The sequence below is a fragment of the Pezoporus occidentalis genome, unplaced genomic scaffold (genome assembly GCF_034315485.1).
Source record: "Pezoporus occidentalis ecotype Australia unplaced genomic scaffold, CSIRO_AGI_Poc_V1 ctg95, whole genome shotgun sequence".
Taxonomy (NCBI): domain Eukaryota; kingdom Metazoa; phylum Chordata; class Aves; order Psittaciformes; family Psittacidae; genus Pezoporus; species Pezoporus occidentalis.
In genome coordinates, this window is record NW_026916315.1 from 976,171 (window position 1) to 994,802 (window position 18,632).

Here is an 18,632-nt window from a genome sequence, read left to right on the forward strand (position 1 = left end):
TTTGATACCCATCTTGTTTGCTCTCACCATGTTCCTGATTCCTGCAAGGTCTTGGCGCTGATCCTCCAAGGACCAGTTATAGCAGGGATCATATTTCTACCTATATCTTCCTAAGTCTTCACCAGGGACTCAGTGATGGGTAGCGTCTGTGCTCATGTATGAGCTTGATGTCCTAGTTATGCAATGAATTTCCTGAGACTGACAAGACTCTGATCACCTTCAGGATCACCACTGAAAAATTTTCCTCTTTGGAAGAACCTCAGGTTGTTCGTCTTGAAATCAGATGAAGGAAGGAGGGCACATTGGAATGGAATGATATAACAAACAGGTAGAAGGAGGAAGAACAGAAGATCCCTAATGACTAGATCTGAAGTCTTCCACAGGAACTGCTGTTCAGCCAGTACTGAAGACAGTTACCTCCATGAAGCCAAAGGTACCACCATTTATTGCTCACCCACTGAGGAAGGAAGCCATCAAGCTTAAGTACCTGTGAATCTGGTTTTGGGGCAACTTTCATGTCATGAGAAAGCCCAGGATGTATTCAGCATTTTAGAGATTACTCAGTGATTCCCATCCCAGGGTATGGCTATGTCTCACCTTTTGTGCTTGGACCACAACCTCTATCCACTTGCTCAGCCCTTATGACATGCCAGGTAATCAGTTGTGGGAGGATAAAGGGATCCAAGGTCCTTCCTAGAAAGGCTCTGCCATAAACTGCTGCAAGATTTGTAGATCAGACTTTTCAGGGGCAATGTAAAGGCTAGGAGATGATGTTTCAGGTCTTTTTTCTGGGGTGTTGTTGAAGTTAGTCCCTTCCACATATGGCTAGAAATTCCTCTAAGGATCCCTAAGACCTAACCTATTTGGGATGTCTTAACAGATATTAGAACAATCCAAGATACAGAGATTACCGTGCTGTAGGAAATCTTCCGACAGGTCGGAACTGGTGACCAGTCGCATGGCATCCTTACTGATATGCCAACCCTGCACAATCAACTTCCAACAAGAAGTCGTCTCTAGAAAGTGAGAGGAGCAGTAGGATGGGATTTTCAAGTATTGACATCCAACATGCTTCAGTCCCCTTTAGAACACTGAAATCAGAGCCAGGTATTTTTGAAACACTTGGTAGCTGCTGCTGTGATACACATGGATGGATTTTCCAGTGGGGAGCAGCATCAAACAAGTTTTCAAATGTGGCCAGTTATTCTAGTGCCTACATGGGAAGAAAACTTCTAAAAATCCTTTGCTGAGTGCAAGACCTGTCTGCAGTGGAAGTAGAGCTTATGCGTGCACATGTGTGCAAGGCAGAGGAGGAGGGAAGTAGCTTCTCCCTGGACTTTCTAACATACCCTTTATCTTTAAGACTGGAAGAGCAAATTGGTGCAAGGTCATATTTCAGTGCCTAAAGGGAGTTTAAAACCTTAGTTATCTGGCTGGAGGCGTTTCTCTCCCATCTGTCTCTCTGCTCATGAAAACTCTTCCTTAAGCCTCAAGTACACAGAGGCTTTGCTGATGGATGATTTGGGAGCACTTGGATGGGCCCACACCCTGTGCTGTTGACAAAGAAGGAGCAAATGAAGCCAAAGCGAGAAGGCGGTGGGATGGTCTCCTCTGGGAGAGTTTAGATGAGGAACAGCACATCTCCATGAAGAACAGAGAAGGAAGCCAAGCCCTGTGTGAAACACAACTACCAGGGCAGAATAGGGACAGAATGTGAGAAAGAAGGAAAGGACATGTTGTGCTCTCTCTCCTCTCCTGCACAGAGAGACTCTGATTAGAGAGGGAGGATAGGCAACAAGAGAGGACAGGAGGCCTCTGAAGACACTCCTTATATAAATGTCTTGGGTGAGATGAGCACCAGAGGCTGGCATCACCCACTGTTGTCTCCTGTCTCCTGTCCCAGAGTTAGGACTGCATCTCTGCCCACGTCTCCTCATTCCTCAGGGAGTTTCCAACAAGGATTAGGCTGTCTTTGCCTTTCCTCTCTCCTCTTCCTCCATGGTTTTGTCCTTCAGCCTACAGCACAGATTGGCTGCAAGGTGAAGGCAGAGGGTGATGGGGTGTCTGTGAGAGATGAGGAGCTCTGCTCCCGTTAGTTTGCTCAGCAGCCTGTCATCCTTGCCTTCTCATGCAGGGAGAGGGCTGGAGTAAGGGGGTGGCCTCATGGGAGTCTTCAGGGTGTTTGCAGTTGGTTCTCCCCCTTGCCAGAGCCTGGCTATGCACAGAAGTTTCGGTGTCTCATGGTGGGGGCAGCTCTGGGCAGCATTCAGTGTGCAGCTTGGATGTTAGGTATGAGCAGAGGGGACAGTGAGTGTATGGTAAAAGACTGGTGATGGGCAGGTGGGCAGACACTAATTTTAAGAGAGTGGCAGCTCTTCAGGGAAAACCCATGCAGATCCCATACTCAAACCTGACCCACACTCACCTAACCAGATCCCAAAACTGTACCATGCTCAGGGGCTGTGAATCACAGCAGCAACTGTTTTCTCCAAGCCTCAGTTCTTGTCCTCCTTGCCTTTTTATAGCAGATCAAACATCCTGTTACCAGCTGCATTTCTAACACAGTAGTTACTTTTATCCCCTTCTCGATGACTCTCCTAGTGAGGCTTTCATCACTCTCCGATAAGCAGGTTGGTGAACAGGAGCAAGGGGCACAGAGGTCTGAAGCGGATGTTTCTTGTGAAGTGAGTCACAAGAGGGGCTGGATTTCAGCCAGCAGAGCCTTCGGGGTGAAGCACACATATGACCCCTCTCACTTCCCTCACTTAGGCTAAGGTGAGCTGAGTGTCTGAGAAGCATCCAACAGAGCACAGATACAATACAAACCCCTTCTTCCATGGCACATTTCTTTGTTTGCTTTTCTCTGGTACTGTGGAAAGATCAAAATATTTACCCTGCTCTCCCTTCCCTTCCTGCACGTCTGCCATTAGTGGCACAGACCTTGTGCTTCACTCACTTTATCACCTTTGCACCAGGGCAATAGAAAGTTCCGGCTCACACTGGGAAACACACCCTTGGATGAGGATGACGCCACAGGGACGTGGCAGGGCATCAACAGCCCCCGGGGTGCTTGGGGACTAGGGCTATTCACTGGAACTACTGACATGCCGAGAAAAGGTGTGTCTAATGCACTGCCCAGCTCCTCCGCCTGTACACGCCTGCGTGAAGCTGGTATGCAGCGACAGCACGGTGTGTTCTTGGTGACTGCTTTCAGGAAACCTGAGTGGTCATGCATGTTTTCACCGATAAGGATCTCACCACGCCTATGAGAGAGTGCTGCCCCGGTATTAATGAGGAGAGGGACTGTGAATCCACACTCTCAGTTTAAGGTGCTTAGTGTCTTGATTTCCCTGGCTCTAAAATAGGGTTAATAATACGTCATTGAGGTTTGCGTTTCTCAGGTGTGGGATTTCATAGGCAGCTATGAGACAAAGTTTATTGTACTGAAGAGAAGTTGCATGTTACTTTAAGAGCCTAAAGAGACTGTATGAAATGTTTATTTTACTATTTATTGCATTGGAGTAATTGAAAACAATGTTTTAAAGGAGTGTATGCAAGCATCATACCTGTGTGTCTAGTATATACACACACACACATAAACACAGTTTCTACTTACCAATCCTTCAAGCTCATATCTACTAGAAAATCCCTTTGCTTTCTTACTTTTTTTAATCCTATATATTGCCTGTTTGAAAAGTCACAGGTGGAATCCTTAATGTTGAACACTTTTAAGATTCATCTGGATAGTGTGCTGGGACATCTACTCTAGGTCATGTTTTGCCAAGAAAGGTTGGACCAGATGATCCTTTATAGTCTTCCAACCTGATAGTCTATGATTCTATGATAGGTTGCTCAGAGTCTTACTGTTTTCCTTGGGGTTACAAAGCTAATTCCAAGCTAAATTCCAGGAGTTTGTGACCATATGAACATGGCTAGAGTAGTACATTACAGATGACACACACTGCTCCATAATTCATCTGTGTTGCATCCCATGTCCCAGGAGCACTGCTCTGGACATAAAGACACTTATGCAGAGGCCATGGATGGTTGATGTATGAAACAGGAAAATGGAGTGGGGTACAGGCAGGATGGAGGTGTGGGAAAGGTTGGGCAGTCAAGCCCATGGAGTCTTCCATAGCAGCAAAAGAGCTCTTAGGGAAACCCTAAAGCTCTCTATCACTTCCTACTCCTGAGCCATGCTCTTTGGACAAGCCTCTGCCCTGGACACGTCAGTCACCTCACTGACTGCTTGCTTCCTTGCAGTTATGTCCATATTTCATGCATTAATGTGCAGCAGCACCACTTCCCTCTTGCTCAAGGCCCTCTGCTACACTATATATTAGACACTGTGGGAGTAAAGGGAGGACACAACCCTGCTCTGCTCATGGGGCTGCGACCTCATTGGGGTATTGCTGCAAGAATGGTTTTGTAGGTAAACAGATGGAAACCAGCTATGATCCTCTCAGGACTGGCAGTAGTTTCTATTGCTCTCTGCACCATGATGGCTTGGCTTTAGCAGAAAGCACAGACCACCTTGTGTTAATGAGTAATAAAAGCAATCGACCCGTATTGCATTTATCTCTTAGTTGGGAGTGTGTGTAGGTAAGATGGTAAGGCTGTTACATTAGCAAAGTTATGTTGCATTGATACCACACAGTTTAAGAGCCATTCAAGGCCAAGCTGTGATAATTATGTTTTAAGATACCCTAATGCTTTTGTTAGTGTCAAAGTGCTATATATGTTAAGTTAGTCAAGAGAGTAAGATATAGTTAGAATATATAGTACAGCCTAAAATCCATTTGAAAGCTATATGGAGTCATGTCAGCCAGGTTTTAGGCTATACAAAGAGGTAATTTTGGTAAAGCTGTTTTCCAAAGCTGGAGGGTCATCTGTTGTGCTAAACTAGGAAAGAAGAGTATGATGAGAAATGGCTGCAGGCTTTGGTTCACGAAGATGCTGACTTGTTTTAAATAAAGAGTATTAATATGTACTTTGCCAGTTTCTACTGAATGAGAATATTGTATTCTTTCTAATAATTCCAGAAGTCTCCATGGGACTGTTTGGAGACATGGACCCAAAGAAGGACTAGATTTTGAATTGGCTACATTGTCAGATGAAAATCACAAACTGTCTTCATTGTGTTGCATGCTCTGTAACAGTCTTACACCAGGGAAAACTGGAGGATCCTGGCCTGCACTGCTGTTGAGGTGAGGATGCTCTTGAGCCCAGAACTAGATGCAAATGGCTAGTGTGAATCCACTTCCCGTCCCCCAGTGACTCATGGCCAGGGAAGCACTGGCATCCTGCTCTACAAAGGGTCACTCTCCTGCCCTGCCCTGCAGGGTGAACACCCGGAAATGGATGGAGCTGGGACAGCAACAGGAATTGCTGGTCATGTGGAAAATAAACAAGACTTTTCCAGGACTGGGGTGATAGCTATGGAGAGATGGAGCAAAGCACAGGCAGCACTGGCACCTCAACATGCTGTCTTCATCCCTTAGTGGAGTTTGCTCGTTGGGCTGACCATTCATGGGCACTTGAAAGGCTAAGTGGGAGTATATACTAAGAGTATGATGGACCTGTTACCAAAGCTTAGAAACATCACTTTGGCTGTTACTGTGGTCCTGCTATTCCCCTGGGAGTTCTTCACTTTCCACCTCTGTAATATTTGTATTGGGCACACTTTCACCGTGAACCAAGTGAGGAAAAATGGCCCCAGGTCTCCCCAGTCTTATCCTCTCAAAAAGAGGCTTGTATTTGGGTGTGGGACAGAATAAGACAAGGAGGTCCGTACGTTTATAATACATTTCCTGGCTAATCCAGGTTCTGATACCATCAAATTTATCTCTTGCCACCTCTAATGACTTAATTCAGATTATCCAGGCCTTTTCTGAGCTCACTGCGCCACTTTTTCTAAGTTATTACTAATAATAACTATGTAGGATACCTTGTTTTGAAAACTGGTGCAGCCATAGGTTCATTAATACAATGCAGGACAAGTACAGGAAGATGGTGCATATTGTTAGCACCTGACTCATATCGATGCAATCTATATATATGTGGCCTGTTTATAGGACATGTGGCCAGTGTCACTGTGGGTCAGAACCAATGGAAATACAACTCTACTCTTGTTACAGAAAGCCATAAAGTGAAGATCATGTTTGTTTATTTTGGGGAGTTCTGTTTGGTTGGTTGGTTTTGTTTGATTTGATTTGGTTTGGTTTTTTGTGTTTGTCTCTTTTTTGGTGTTTTTTTTTTCCCCTTATACTTACATGTGGATGTGAGAAGACTCAGCAGAAAGTATCATACCCACATAACCATACTAAAACATGCATCTGGCAGAGAAAGAAGAAGTTCCTCATTTGTCAGTGTCTATGAATAGAATTAGAAAACAGAGAGCAGAAAAATGAAAGCTGCAGGGAGTGCTGCATGCCCTGGCCTTTTGAACCTGATACTTTTGTTCTCTACCTAATGTCTCCCAAAGCATGTGTTAAGGACCTCTTCTGGAGTGTGAACTCTGAGAAACAGAGTGATCCTGGGATCAAGGCAAAAGAGTGTTAATTCTGACAGTAAAACTGCCTCATGAGGTTATGACAGGAATTGTACAGGTTATATAATAAACTTGTTATTGCTATTGTATTTGGAGAGAAATCTCGCAGGAGAAAACAAGCTTTGAGCTACTCTGCAAAAATACCGACTGGCTCCATCTGGAGGAGACAGCTGATATTTCAGACACCCTCCGTTCCGGCGAGCAGGCTGTAAGCAGAGCAAGAATCTGTTCTTCAGCCCTGTGTTGAATACTTGCCCACTACAGGCAGATGTCCAGTGTTTTTAAGGCTCTTCTTTAAAAAAAATAGAGATTACTGAGGATGTGATGGGTTTTGTGCATCTTTGGGATGGGAGGAATTTCTAGTCTCCTATCTCACTCCCCCTTGGTTTTCCTGGAAACCCTGAAGCCCTGCTGGGTTTCTCAGCACTGTGTGAGAGGCGACACTGAGCGAGAAGACTGCTTACAGAGGCTGTGTCCTTCTGTCCCCAGCAGCCTTGTGACCTCTGCTCGTCCAGGGAGTCCTGCAGGAAAACTGGAGGGTTGCAATGGCAGTAGAGCGATCAGGTAAAATCCAACCAAACCCCCCCCCCCCCCCCCCCAAACTGGCACTTCCTTGGAAAGCTCTTTGAGCCAGGCTCAGGCCATGAACAAATAGAAGTCCAGAGCATGAAAACTATCTAGGTTTGGTTTAAATGCAGAATACAGAGTTCTATATCTGGGCTGGGATGGTTGTTGGTATTGTCCCTGAAGGCCCATGATTGCTACTTTTTCCCTTCCCTTTCTAGTGACATTCCTGCATTGAACTAGATCATCACTGCATCAGAGACCAATAGGGTATCCAAAAGGCCTGGGATCAACACCAAGATACTTTATAGTTGCTCAATGCTAGGCCATGAACCGACGTACAGGAGTAAACGTGCGTGCACATGAAAGCTCTTCTGTATGTCCCTTGCTCAGAACTTCTGCCCTGGAGAACAAGTTTTTATTGTTTTTTAATCCCTGTATTGCCAAAACCTGCAATGATACCTGTTTTTCTTGCAAGTCCAGGACTCCAGTTACTTGCATGCCACTTCTGCACAACCCATTTCTCTTCAGCCAGGCATGACAAGAGCTTTAACTGTGCAGGGCGGATTGGCTGCAACGGCTCCTGAGGGTGCCCTCACCCTCCTCCCTTCCCCATTGCAGGTGAGCATTGCTCCTGCCGCCATCACTAACGGATGGCATTTGCAGAAGTGACAAGTTGCTGTTCGCAGCCACTGGAAGAGGTTGGCAGTGCCCTGGGACAGTAAGGTTCTGCCTTTACCTCAGCTGTGAGAACAAGGGCTGGACACTGCTTTTCTTGCCCCCTGGATGTGCTGAGCACCTGCTGGCATGAGGTTTTTCCTCCAGTATGTGGGCTGTTTTTTTGCTTTCTTGTCTACTGGGTTTTTGATAGCATCTACCTGGACAGACTGCTGGATGGTGAATGCTGATGATTCCCTGGAGGTAAGATTTGGGTGAGGAGAGCCTGATCACCAAAATAAATGTGTCCTAGAGAGACTAAACGGTTCCTGACATCTTTTCTCCACTCCCATGCACTTTTTCCCTGTTGTGCTGGATGAAGGTGGATGAAAATGAAATGAATGACTATGAAAGAGAAGGGGATAAGTGGTATTTTGTGTAACTCTTTCTACCAGACTATTATCCAGATTCTGCTCTCAATTAGTAAGTTCAGGAAAGGTCTACAGGCTCTACGTTTAAATGTGCATGAATTTCAGTACAGTTATCCTGCATCTCCAGCCTGCATGGATGGTTGGAAGATGTTTCTAGTTTTGTAAGTCAGACCTGGTGGACAAGTCCAGTGTGTACACCTGTATTCTTCAAGTCTTTTTCTTAACAGCCATTGAACTATAAGGTTAGCAGAAATCTATTAAAATTATTGTAAGAAAAATACATTTTTTTTTTTTCTCTATGCCACAAGAAATCCAGGCAATCTGATTGCCAGTCCCGCCCTAGAAGGTGGGTGGAGATGACTGAGGTGGTCATAGATCCAATGCAGTGAGGTTGCTGATGGTCAGTGTGTCTGCTCAGCTTCTTTGCAGAGAGAACAGCGTGCACCCACTGATGCTGGCTGGGATATCACTCTGCATTTATCATATTAAATTAACAAGATATTTTAGATTCATTTCAGGAAGATATGGATTGTCTGTAATCAGCTGGAGATATCAGTATACTCAGAAAAGCCAAATGGATCCCCAGCTGTGGGGAAAAACAAGAGGGAAACCCAGCTCCTGAACAGAATGAGTCCAGGAAAGAACCAGTGTGTTACCCTGAGGCTGTGTAACCTTGTCTTCTTGGCACAAAGGCACCTGCACTGGGCTGTGCGAAGTGCTCCATTAACACCCAGTTTGGTAATTAGCAGCCACTACTCTCACATTCCTGCTCTGAGTGTGAATACTAAACAATGAAGCAAAACCGCCCCCAGCCTTAATACCTGACCACTGATCTCCTTAATGGCCCTAATGACTCACTGCCTCTCTAAACAGGGGAATGCAGGTAAACTGTCCATGGCCAGAAAGGTGTGGGGTCCACAATGACTTCTGTTTTCAGCTGGAATAAGTCAGGCAGCTTCGACTTCAAGAGAAAGGAACTCTATTCTCCAGCATTAGGGAGTCACAGAATCGTTAGGGTTGGAAGGGACCTCTGAAGATCATCTCCCCTGCCAAGCACCTAGAGCAGGTTACAAAGGAATATTTCCAGGTGGGTTTCGAATGTCTCCAAAGAGAAGACTACAACCCCTGTGGGCAGCCTGTTACAGTGCTCTGCCATCCTCCACGCAAAGACGTTCTTCCTCATCTTGAGGTGAAGCTTTTCGTGTTTTAGTTTATGGCCATTGCTCCTCGTCCTGTCACTGGGCACCACTGAAAAGAGTCTGGCACCATCCTCCTGGCACTGCCTTTGGGATATTTGTATACATTAACGAGATCCCTGAAAGCCTTGGCTTTGACCCTGGCCTCCAGCAGCTGAGAGGGTGTGAAGCCCTCACTGCGGTTCTGCTGGAGAGGAGCAGCTCAGGACAAAGCAGCCAGGTAGTCGTGGGAGCAACAACCTTGGAGAGGTTGCAGGCACCCCGGCCAACTCTCACAACTCTCGCCTTCCCTTCAGATAGAACCAGGTCATGTACAGCAACGAAGAAAGTGGTTTAAGCTGGTGTGTTCCATGTGATCATCAAGACAAGCCTGGATCAATTTTTACGCTAGTTTGTGCTGGGAAAAAAACACAATGTCCTTCCCAACAAACGCTGTGTTGTGTACACAGTCCCTCCCTGTTGCAGGCCGATTAAAAATATTACCACTGTTAAGTGCTGCCTGTCTTTCTCTTGTGCTGGGTTTGTCATAATTGTAGGTTGGCACCTTTTTATAGTGCGATATAACACTGTGACTAACATCGCTCACATGTTTGTCTTCTCCGCTTTCCCCAGAAGGGGAAGTGTGTGCTTGTTCTCTCATTTTTTTGTATTAGAATTATTTTAATATTAATTATACATTATGTATAGGATGTAATTATATATATTGCAGTCATTATGCAGTTTATGTTTTACATGCATACTTGTGTTAGGGAAAGCAGGTCGTGGCAATGTGTTTCATAATCCAAGTGGGGGATGAGGAGTTTGGCTGTGATGCTTCACTTCTCAGGGAGTCTTTGGCTGTGCCCAGTGAAGCTGGAGTAAATTTGCTATGAGGAGAAAGAGGTGATAGTGAATTAGGGCTACTAACCTGAGACCAGCCATGGGATGGAGAAATCCATGTCCTTATGTGACACCCCAGCCACCTCTCTCCCCTCTCCCATTTACAACAGTGAGTTCCCATGTGCCTGCAGGTCTGTGCTGTCTGTGCAAGGTAAAATGCTCAAGGGTGGTTTGGGAGGAGATATTAACAACCTGAAGGGCAAAGGGTGCACAAAGACGTGGGATGGCCAAGGAGGTGAAGAGGCAGATAACAGAAAACTGAATAGCTCAGCAGTGGCCCTGGCCAGCCGCAGGTCCCCTCTCTGATGTTTGTTCCCATCCCAATTGCAGCAGGCAATGAGACCCTTATCCCTGCCTGTGCATGGGCTGCACAGAGATGGGCTGATCCCTGCTTTTGCCCTTGTTCAGCACTAGCAGGAGTAAGTGATAACTGAAACATCCCAAGAAACACAAAACATTTATCAAGTCTGGAAAGGGGGGTGTTTCACAAGCTAGGTCATGATCACAGCTGTTGCATTGCAAGACTTCTGTTTTGCTTGAAGGCTGACAAAGCCTGGAATCCTGTTAGTCCTTTTATAAATAATTTAGACAAAGATGCTGCTTGTAAGGTTTAAAATACAACACAAATTCAAAGAAGTGAGGAAGTAACTGAGAGTGTGAGCTGAATACAGAGTAGCATGAATAAGGCTATGCTGGTTTGGAAAGAACATTAAATGATACAAATGCAAGTGGAAAATATGTAATTTAATACAAATATGCTAATTTCAAACGCAGCCTGAATGGTGGAGTGTTAGGACAGAAGAGGAGCTGTGGCTGGATTAAGAGGGTCATGGTAGAAACATACGTCTAGTACAAAAATGGCAAATTGTTTTACATACAACTGTTCTCTTGAAAAACACAGAATCAAGGAAACCAGGTTTTCCAACACTGCTTCTAATTTCTTGTTGGTATCTGTCATCAAACCTGCACTGAAATTCTCAGAAATTGTAAGTACTTTTCATCTTAATGAAACAAAACGTGTAGCTTGTTTTCATTTAAACATAACAGTATCTTCTTTTTTTTACCAGTGTGAAGTAGCAAGTCATTTTTACTTGCCTTTTGTTCACAGTGCAGTATCACAGAGGAAGGTGTACGGTTTGGCTGAGACATTGTATTGTGGAAAAACTGTATTGCAGTTGGCTATAGACTTCAGAATATCTTGAATGAGACTGTATTGACAGGTTGAGATATGTTATCTGCTTTCTGATTTACACAGTACAAGAAAAATGAACTTATTGCATTGTCCAAGCAAGCCTGGTCCCCTTCCCCAGCACGAAACAATTCCCTGGTAGAGTTTCTCCTTCCATTAACTGCAGTGGGTGTCGCTGGCAGCAACAGGGCAGGCTGGAGTTGAAAGCTGAACCAACAATAACGCTGCTCCTTGTATGAGCAATTCCAGGAATGTTTTAGAGGTGCTTGTTGTCATATTTGCATTGGTAATGAAAATACCTCCCATAATAAAGTGATTTATGGAAGGCTGGGCATGATATCTATGCTTCAAGACAGCGGAGACAATTAGCCATGATGCTACTGCAATGTCTGCCCAAGCCTGGATGTCTCAGCAGTGAGCATGGCTCGTGCACACGTGGTCCTGTAGCCTGCAGAGCACCCAGAGGCGTAGGACCAGGATCAACACCAGCTGCCTCTCATTTTCCAGCCAGTCTTTATGGCTGAGTCATTTAAGGGGAGCCCTGCACATGCATCTGGAGAAGAGACTACTTCCACACTTCTGCTCAGCAGCAAAATTGTCCTTCACCACGCCATGGGCCACCTCCTATAGCAGGTGCAATGCTTGCCTTGACAGTCACACTCCCTTCTGAGCTGCTCTTTCTTGTCAGGAGGATGGTGTAGAGGGAGCATGGACAGCAAAGCCTCAGGTCATCTGGTATATAGCCCTACCCTGCTCACCTTAGACAAGCATTTGGCAAGGAGTGATCAAACCTGCTCTTAGATCTCTCCTGTCAGCCACCCACCAACTTCCTTTAGGATTTTTATCCTCACCAATAGGAAGTTGTGTTTTTTTTTCTTTTCCTAATGTCTCGTCTGAATTTCTTTTTCTCTAATTTAAAACCATTAGTAGCGACACAGAAAAAATTGTGCTTTTTCTCCATCTTGTTACTTTTTTTCTTCTTCAAGCTTCACAACTCTGGTTTGCCGTCGACAGAATGGGACCAGGATTTCTGTCGAAGGGCCTAGCCGACCATCCCCTGTGTTGGTGGGCATATTAACTTACAGTATTATTTCTCTTCTTAACCCACAGGTGAGTACAAAATGCCGTGGCCTATGGTGGGAATGTGTCACAAACGTTTTTGATGGGATCCAAACTTGTGATGAGTACGACTCTATCTTCGCCGAGCACCCTGGTATGTAAGAGTCAAAGATGTTTCTACGAGTGGTGGGGATACCCAAGTGTATACAAAAAGAATATCTGTTCTACTCAGTGAGACATGATTTGGTGTGCATGCATGTTAAAGCCGTGTTTCTTTTCTTAGTGAGGTGTTACTCCCAGGGGAAGCTGGAGAAAGCTGCACTCCAGGAAAAAAATGTTCCCACCGGATCTGTCCCCATTACCCACCCACATTTCCATTTCTTGTGCACTACAAGGATTTGCTTTTGTCCTGCAGTGAAGCTGGTCCTGACCCGAGCCATGATGATCACAGCAGATATCCTGGCAGGATTTGGATTTCTCTTCCTTGTCCTGGGACTGGACTGTGTGAAATTCCTTCCTGATGAGCCACTCATCAAGCTGCGCATCTGCTTAGTCTCTGGAGTTATGTTGCTCATTGCAGGTATTTCCCTGCTGTGCCTGCATCTTGCAGGACAGCCTTTGGGAAAGCAGGGAAGCTTTAAAGCCTTCTCTTATTTTGGGGAGAGGAGCCAGTGATTTTCTAGAGGATAAACATGGGAGAAGGATCCTTATTTGCTCTATTTGTGCAAATGACTCTGTTCACTGCCTGCCCCTAACAGCACATATTTATCCACTTATATTTCATGTGTTGACCAGGTGACCTGGCTCTGAGTTGACTGACTTCCATTTACTGCTATTTACTGTGAAGAAGTGAGTGTTGTTGACAAGGCAAAGGGATCTAATAGCAGAAGGACTACAATGTCCCAGAATCCTGGTTCAGTTCCTGGCTCTGCCACAGATTGTGTGACCTTGAGCAAGTCACTAAGCCCAAAATCTCTGCAGCCAATCTCTAATAAAAGGATAATAGCACATCTGTCCTCCTAGGTGATAATTACCCAACTAAAGTGCTTTGCTGTTACAGCCAGTGGGAGAATTTCACATGCAAAAATAAATAGCTAACTAGGTACCAAGTAATTTCACTTAGCTTCATGCCAATATTGAGCATCCACCTCTTTCATTGTAAACAGATTTCACATATAACTCACCCCAGCCACTGGGAGCACATGTAAAAAACTTGTGAGTTTAAGAATCCTCCATTCACCACCCAAAGTTTGTCTGAAAAACACTGTCAAAGTTCTGCAAGTCAAGAGAGATTAGAAAATCTAATTTGGAACAACTTTGCAACAGGTTGTTAAATAAGCTGAGAAGGGGGCAGATTTCTGCCTTATACTGCAGAAACCTAAGTGCTGCCAGCTGGCACTGATGGTGTCTGTGAGTACTGTGAGGTACAGCTTCTGCCTAACAGCTTTCCACTTGGTATCAAGTAGGAGCCAGGGTGAACACGTGGAAGTGACTGGGCTGAGACTGAACAGGGACCAAAACCTGCTGTCCAAGGAAGGTCTTTGCATCCTAAAGTCTGACTCATCATACAGCAGGCTGTAGCTCCAGGTTTTCTGTTTGTGATCTTGTGGTCCATCTGGGGGCTCTGTGTGGTACCTCCCTCCTGTCCTGCAGGTCTCCCAGGAATTACTGGCTCGGTGTGGTATGCCATTGATGTCTACGTGGAACGCTCCTCTCTGGTCTTCCACAACGTGTTTCTGGGCATCCAGTACAAGTTTGGCTGGTCATGTTGGCTTGGCATGGCGGGGTCACTTGGCTGTTTCTTATCTGGGGCCCTGCTCACCTGCTGCATGTATCTTTTCAGAGGTGAGGAACTGTGGCAGGGCTGAGACACAGTTCAGAGACAGAGCCACTGCTCAGGGTGTGCTACAGGTGCTCAGGGTGTGCTACAGGCACACAGGGTGGGGAAAGTCCTTTGGAGACATTCTTCCGGATGGTTGCTCATCCCCAGTAACAATGTCTTCAGCTGTAAAATGGGAAAAGTCTCATTTCAGCATCTCTAGAAAGCACATCAAGGTCTTCAGGTGGGATCTGAGGTGTCAGCGTCACGTTAAAAGTGTTATTATGTCATATCTTAGAGTGCTGCTTTCTCTGCATTTTGAGGCTTTGCAGCTGAAAGTCACTGAGCACTCAGTAGCAGATCCTATTTCTCTCCCTATGCCTCACAGAGACCAGCTCTAGAAGACTCCACTCTGCTTACTCCTTAAGGAAAGGCTATTCCTCAGCTGGGACAATTGTAACAAATGTGCATTTGCCATCCTCGCAAACAGCTACTGCCAAAATGTATGCAGTTGACACAAGAGTATGAGGAGGAGGTAAGCACTCCAGAACAAGCTCTACTTGCACTTGTATGGCTTGCACAGATACCCAGGCTCCTGGTTGCCACACAGATGTGAAGTTAAATTTTAAGGATGTACTGTATGCTATAATATTTGCATTATGAGAGCTTCGGAAAAAAAATCCTTGAAGAAAGTAACCTCTGAGAAGGTTTTGTTTTAGGGAATCCATTGTCTTGAGTGCCAAGACCACTTGCGTAAGCACGGACTGAAATAACCAACACAAAGTCTTTCAGCATTTGTCTCAACAATATCAGTATGAGCGAGATAAATCATCTGCTCCTGGATCAGATGCCAGTGTTCTGCATGGAGATCCCCAAACTGTAAGACGGATGTGTTCCATGTCTGCAATGTGTCAACAGACTGTGCAAAGCAGAAAATACAGGTGAAGAGAGGGACTGATCGTCCAGCCAACATCTGGACCATGCGTACCCAGCATGGGGGTCTGCGGCTCTTACAGGCAGCTGGAGAGTTCAGCAGAAGATAAAGAGCTGTGTTAAATGCTTGACCCTCTCTTTGGCCTGTGAACCTCTGCACTGAGGAAACACTGTAAGTTCAGGTGCACATTACAGTCCTTCTCAGTATGTGCCAAAATGTATGTTACAGATGCTCTAGACTCACAGATCTGGAAATTGATAGCTTCTTTATGCTCAGTAAAAGTTTTGCCTGGACAAAGTGAGTGAAGATCCAAGATCTGATGTTGTGCATGACAATATGTCTATACCAGCTAGAAACTAGGATAAATGATAGTGATCTATCAACAAATATTTAAATCTAGTTCAGGACTGCTGTCCCCTCCCACAATCCAAGCTCCCATAGGCTGGATGAGGCTAGAGCATCAGCCGTGTCTTCACTAGCATGGGTGAAAAAAACCCAGTGTGGTTTAACATGTTCCATAAGGACGGATGCAAAAGTTCTTCTATGCCTTTAATGAAAATCAAGACACAATTTTCTTAGGGTTGGTAGGAACTGTTCAAATCCAGTCCTTTCTACTGTGAGCACCACATTATATAGTCATGGGGACCAGGGGTTGGGAAAGGCTCTCAGCACAAAGATATACCTGCCTGGGGTCAGTGGAGAAACAACAGTGGAGTTGCAGGAGGGTGTGCACAGCTGTGGGTACTGAGGCACCACCAGAGGTAGGCTTCCTCCACTAACTGCTTGAGGGGGAGACTGGATGGAGAAACTTCTGTCCTTCCCCCAGGCAAACTGAAGTGAAGCCTTATGTTATGAGTGCCAGAAGGAGATGGGATGGCTGTGGATGGAGTGGGCTGTGTCTCAGACAGCACCTCTGATAGCCCCTACAGTGGAAGATGAGGGGTTGAGTCCTCTCACAGGTTATCCTAGAAGCAGCATCTTGTGCTGCAGCACAGAACTGACCAGCAATGTTAAAGCATAACCCAATCCTGACATGGCTCCTAATCAAAGAACATTCAGGCCCTGGGACAGATAGGACAACAGCAGGTCCATATGGCTTTGCCATGGGCTCAAGCACCTCCACAAGGCTCAGACCATAATGAGCCCATCTCAGCAAGAGCCCTCATGGCAGCACTGCTGCCCAGGCAAGGGAGGCTTCATGCCTGCAGAGTTCATGCTGCTTCGATTGACAGACATTTATGTTAGCCAAACTGAAAGCAACTTTTTGCCAGCAGATGAGCGATATTGAACAGATGTAAACACAGTAGGAGAAGTGATGAATGCTTTTTTACAAACTCCTGAGAGACAAGAGTACAGGAGTTATGAACGATGTAATGAACCCATGGATTATACCAAGAACTCTCAAAGAGATCTGTAGGTGATAGAAATTTCTTCCTGCTATTGCAGGAAACTGCATCCAAAGCTTTTTTCTTTTTTAACTTTTTCAGTGACATTAGAACTGTATACTTGCTGTCAGGCTTTTGGGGCAGAAGAGCTGGTGCTGGTACAGCTGTGCCAAGGCAGGAAAGCTCTGTGGATGTTTTTGAGTCTGGCTCCTGGGCTGCGGCCCTGCTTCCCTGTTCTTTCAGGGATACACTAGGAAGGAGAAGGGAGGGTGAACCCACTGCAGAGGCAGAGCTGTATTTAGCATCTGCTCCAGTGACCACTTGCAGTGTTCCTCCCCAGAGAGGAACCTCCTCAAGGCAGGAGAGAAGCAGCAATGCCAGGGACCGCCCCAGCCCAACTCACCCAGTGCAGAGATGCTCTTCAGTAGGAGGTACTAAGCAAAGACATCATCACCTGGACCAAAATTCTGGATCAAATCATTCCCACATTGTGCAGCCAGCACATTAATCCTCCCCACTAACACTCAGGAGCAGTCTCTTGGTTTCTGTTTTCTATAGCTTTTTCAGAGGCATGAAGATTATCTCTTGCTGGAAAGATTTATTTCTTGTTTAGCAAGTGAAAAGTAGTCTAGGATCAGCTGCTAATCCTAGAGTTATAGAGTCACAGAATGGTTTGCATTGTAAGGGACCTTGAAGATCATCTAGTTATGTGAATGTAAAGAAGATCTCAGATCACTGATTTCTCCTGGTCTTTTCCTTCCTTATGCTGTAGTTGAGGAGACTTTTGAGGGCCTTTGTCCTAAAGGTCTTCAGTTTGTTTTATGGTGCTGGGGACTGTTTTGTGACTTGCAACACTTGGATCACACCAAGCACTTGCTCAATGGGCACTTTGGGATCGGGGTGAATATAAAGGGCTGGTCTCATTAATCCCTCCAGCTCTGTGCTCTTCCTGGGGCTACATAGATAGGGTACATGCATACCCCAAATACTACCTTAACTCAGGGTCCATCATCCTCAGATACACTTTGCATATGAAGAACGTACATACAAGTATTCTTTGCATACAAAGAACATTGAATAAACATTTGTGATCCTTTCTCTTCTACAGAATCTATGTAGAATAAGGGTTAATTCTTTAACCATACTCCTGCTTTAGCCACACTCTATGATAGCTTTTGAGGATCTATCTCCTGCAGAAGAGGACTAGGTAAAGGTCACAACAACCCTTAGGTTTTCCAGGTTAATGTTTTGTAACAGCCAGTCCAATGATGCATTGCTTCATTATTCACATCCTGCTGACAGTCTATCTGATGTTTTGATCAGTTGTTAATATTTAATTGTTAATCCACTGATTTAGTTCTGACTCTGATTTCATGACTGCAGTATTTACTCCTCATTAGCTCATTACCATGCCATAATGCAGATCTATTTTAGCTTGGTTGTTTATTCATTAGCAAGAAACCTCTCAGAAAGTGTGCAAGACTTACTTTTTTTTCAAAATCACAAACTAAAGATGCTGCAGGTGAGCTCAGATATTAAGGTATTTCCTTAGTACCTAGCTAAGAAGAAGCAGTTCAGAAGCAGCTCACTTGGAATTAGAATAGATTGACTTTGCCTTCTGATATCCATTGATGCCTTACCAAAGCTCTTTGCTCAGTTGCAATTTCCAGCTGAGGCCCAGCATTTAATCCTCCAGTGCCAGCACCTTTTAGGCTTCTCCAGATTTTCACTGACTTCCAAGGAGTATTTTTTGTACATCTGGGGACCTCGTAGCTTCATTTCCCAGGGTATAGGCAGGATCAGATACTTAGCTGAGAGCTGTGATTCTCAAGTTTCCTCCCTGCTGTATCTGCCCTGTGCTTACTCTTTGAACTTGGGGCTCCTCATTCCCCTTGCCACTGACAACACACAGATTGGTGCAGTCTGCCAGAGATCTGCCTGGTTGTATGTTATGGAAAAGAGTAAAGTC

General features: G+C 45.2%; 1 protein-coding gene across 2 annotated transcripts; it reads left to right on the top strand.

Annotated features, from left to right (window-relative positions):
• Positions 1 to 7,523: 7,523 nt before the first annotated feature.
• Positions 7,524 to 15,579, top strand: CLDN16 (claudin 16). Of its 2 annotated transcripts, none has more exons than XM_062606229.1 (5): positions 7,524 to 8,035; positions 12,577 to 12,679; positions 12,941 to 13,105; positions 14,179 to 14,370; positions 14,677 to 14,875. In XM_062606229.1, exons 1-5 carry the CDS (start codon positions 7,922 to 7,924, stop codon positions 14,688 to 14,690), a joined length of 588 nt encoding a protein of 195 aa, XP_062462213.1. In that variant the 5' UTR covers positions 7,524 to 7,921; the 3' UTR covers positions 14,691 to 14,875. The 2 variants fall into 2 exon arrangements, with proteins under 2 accessions (XP_062462213.1, XP_062462212.1); XM_062606228.1 differs by having other exon boundaries at positions 7,658 to 8,035; positions 14,733 to 15,579.
• The last annotated feature ends 3,053 nt before the right edge of the window (positions 15,580 to 18,632 follow it).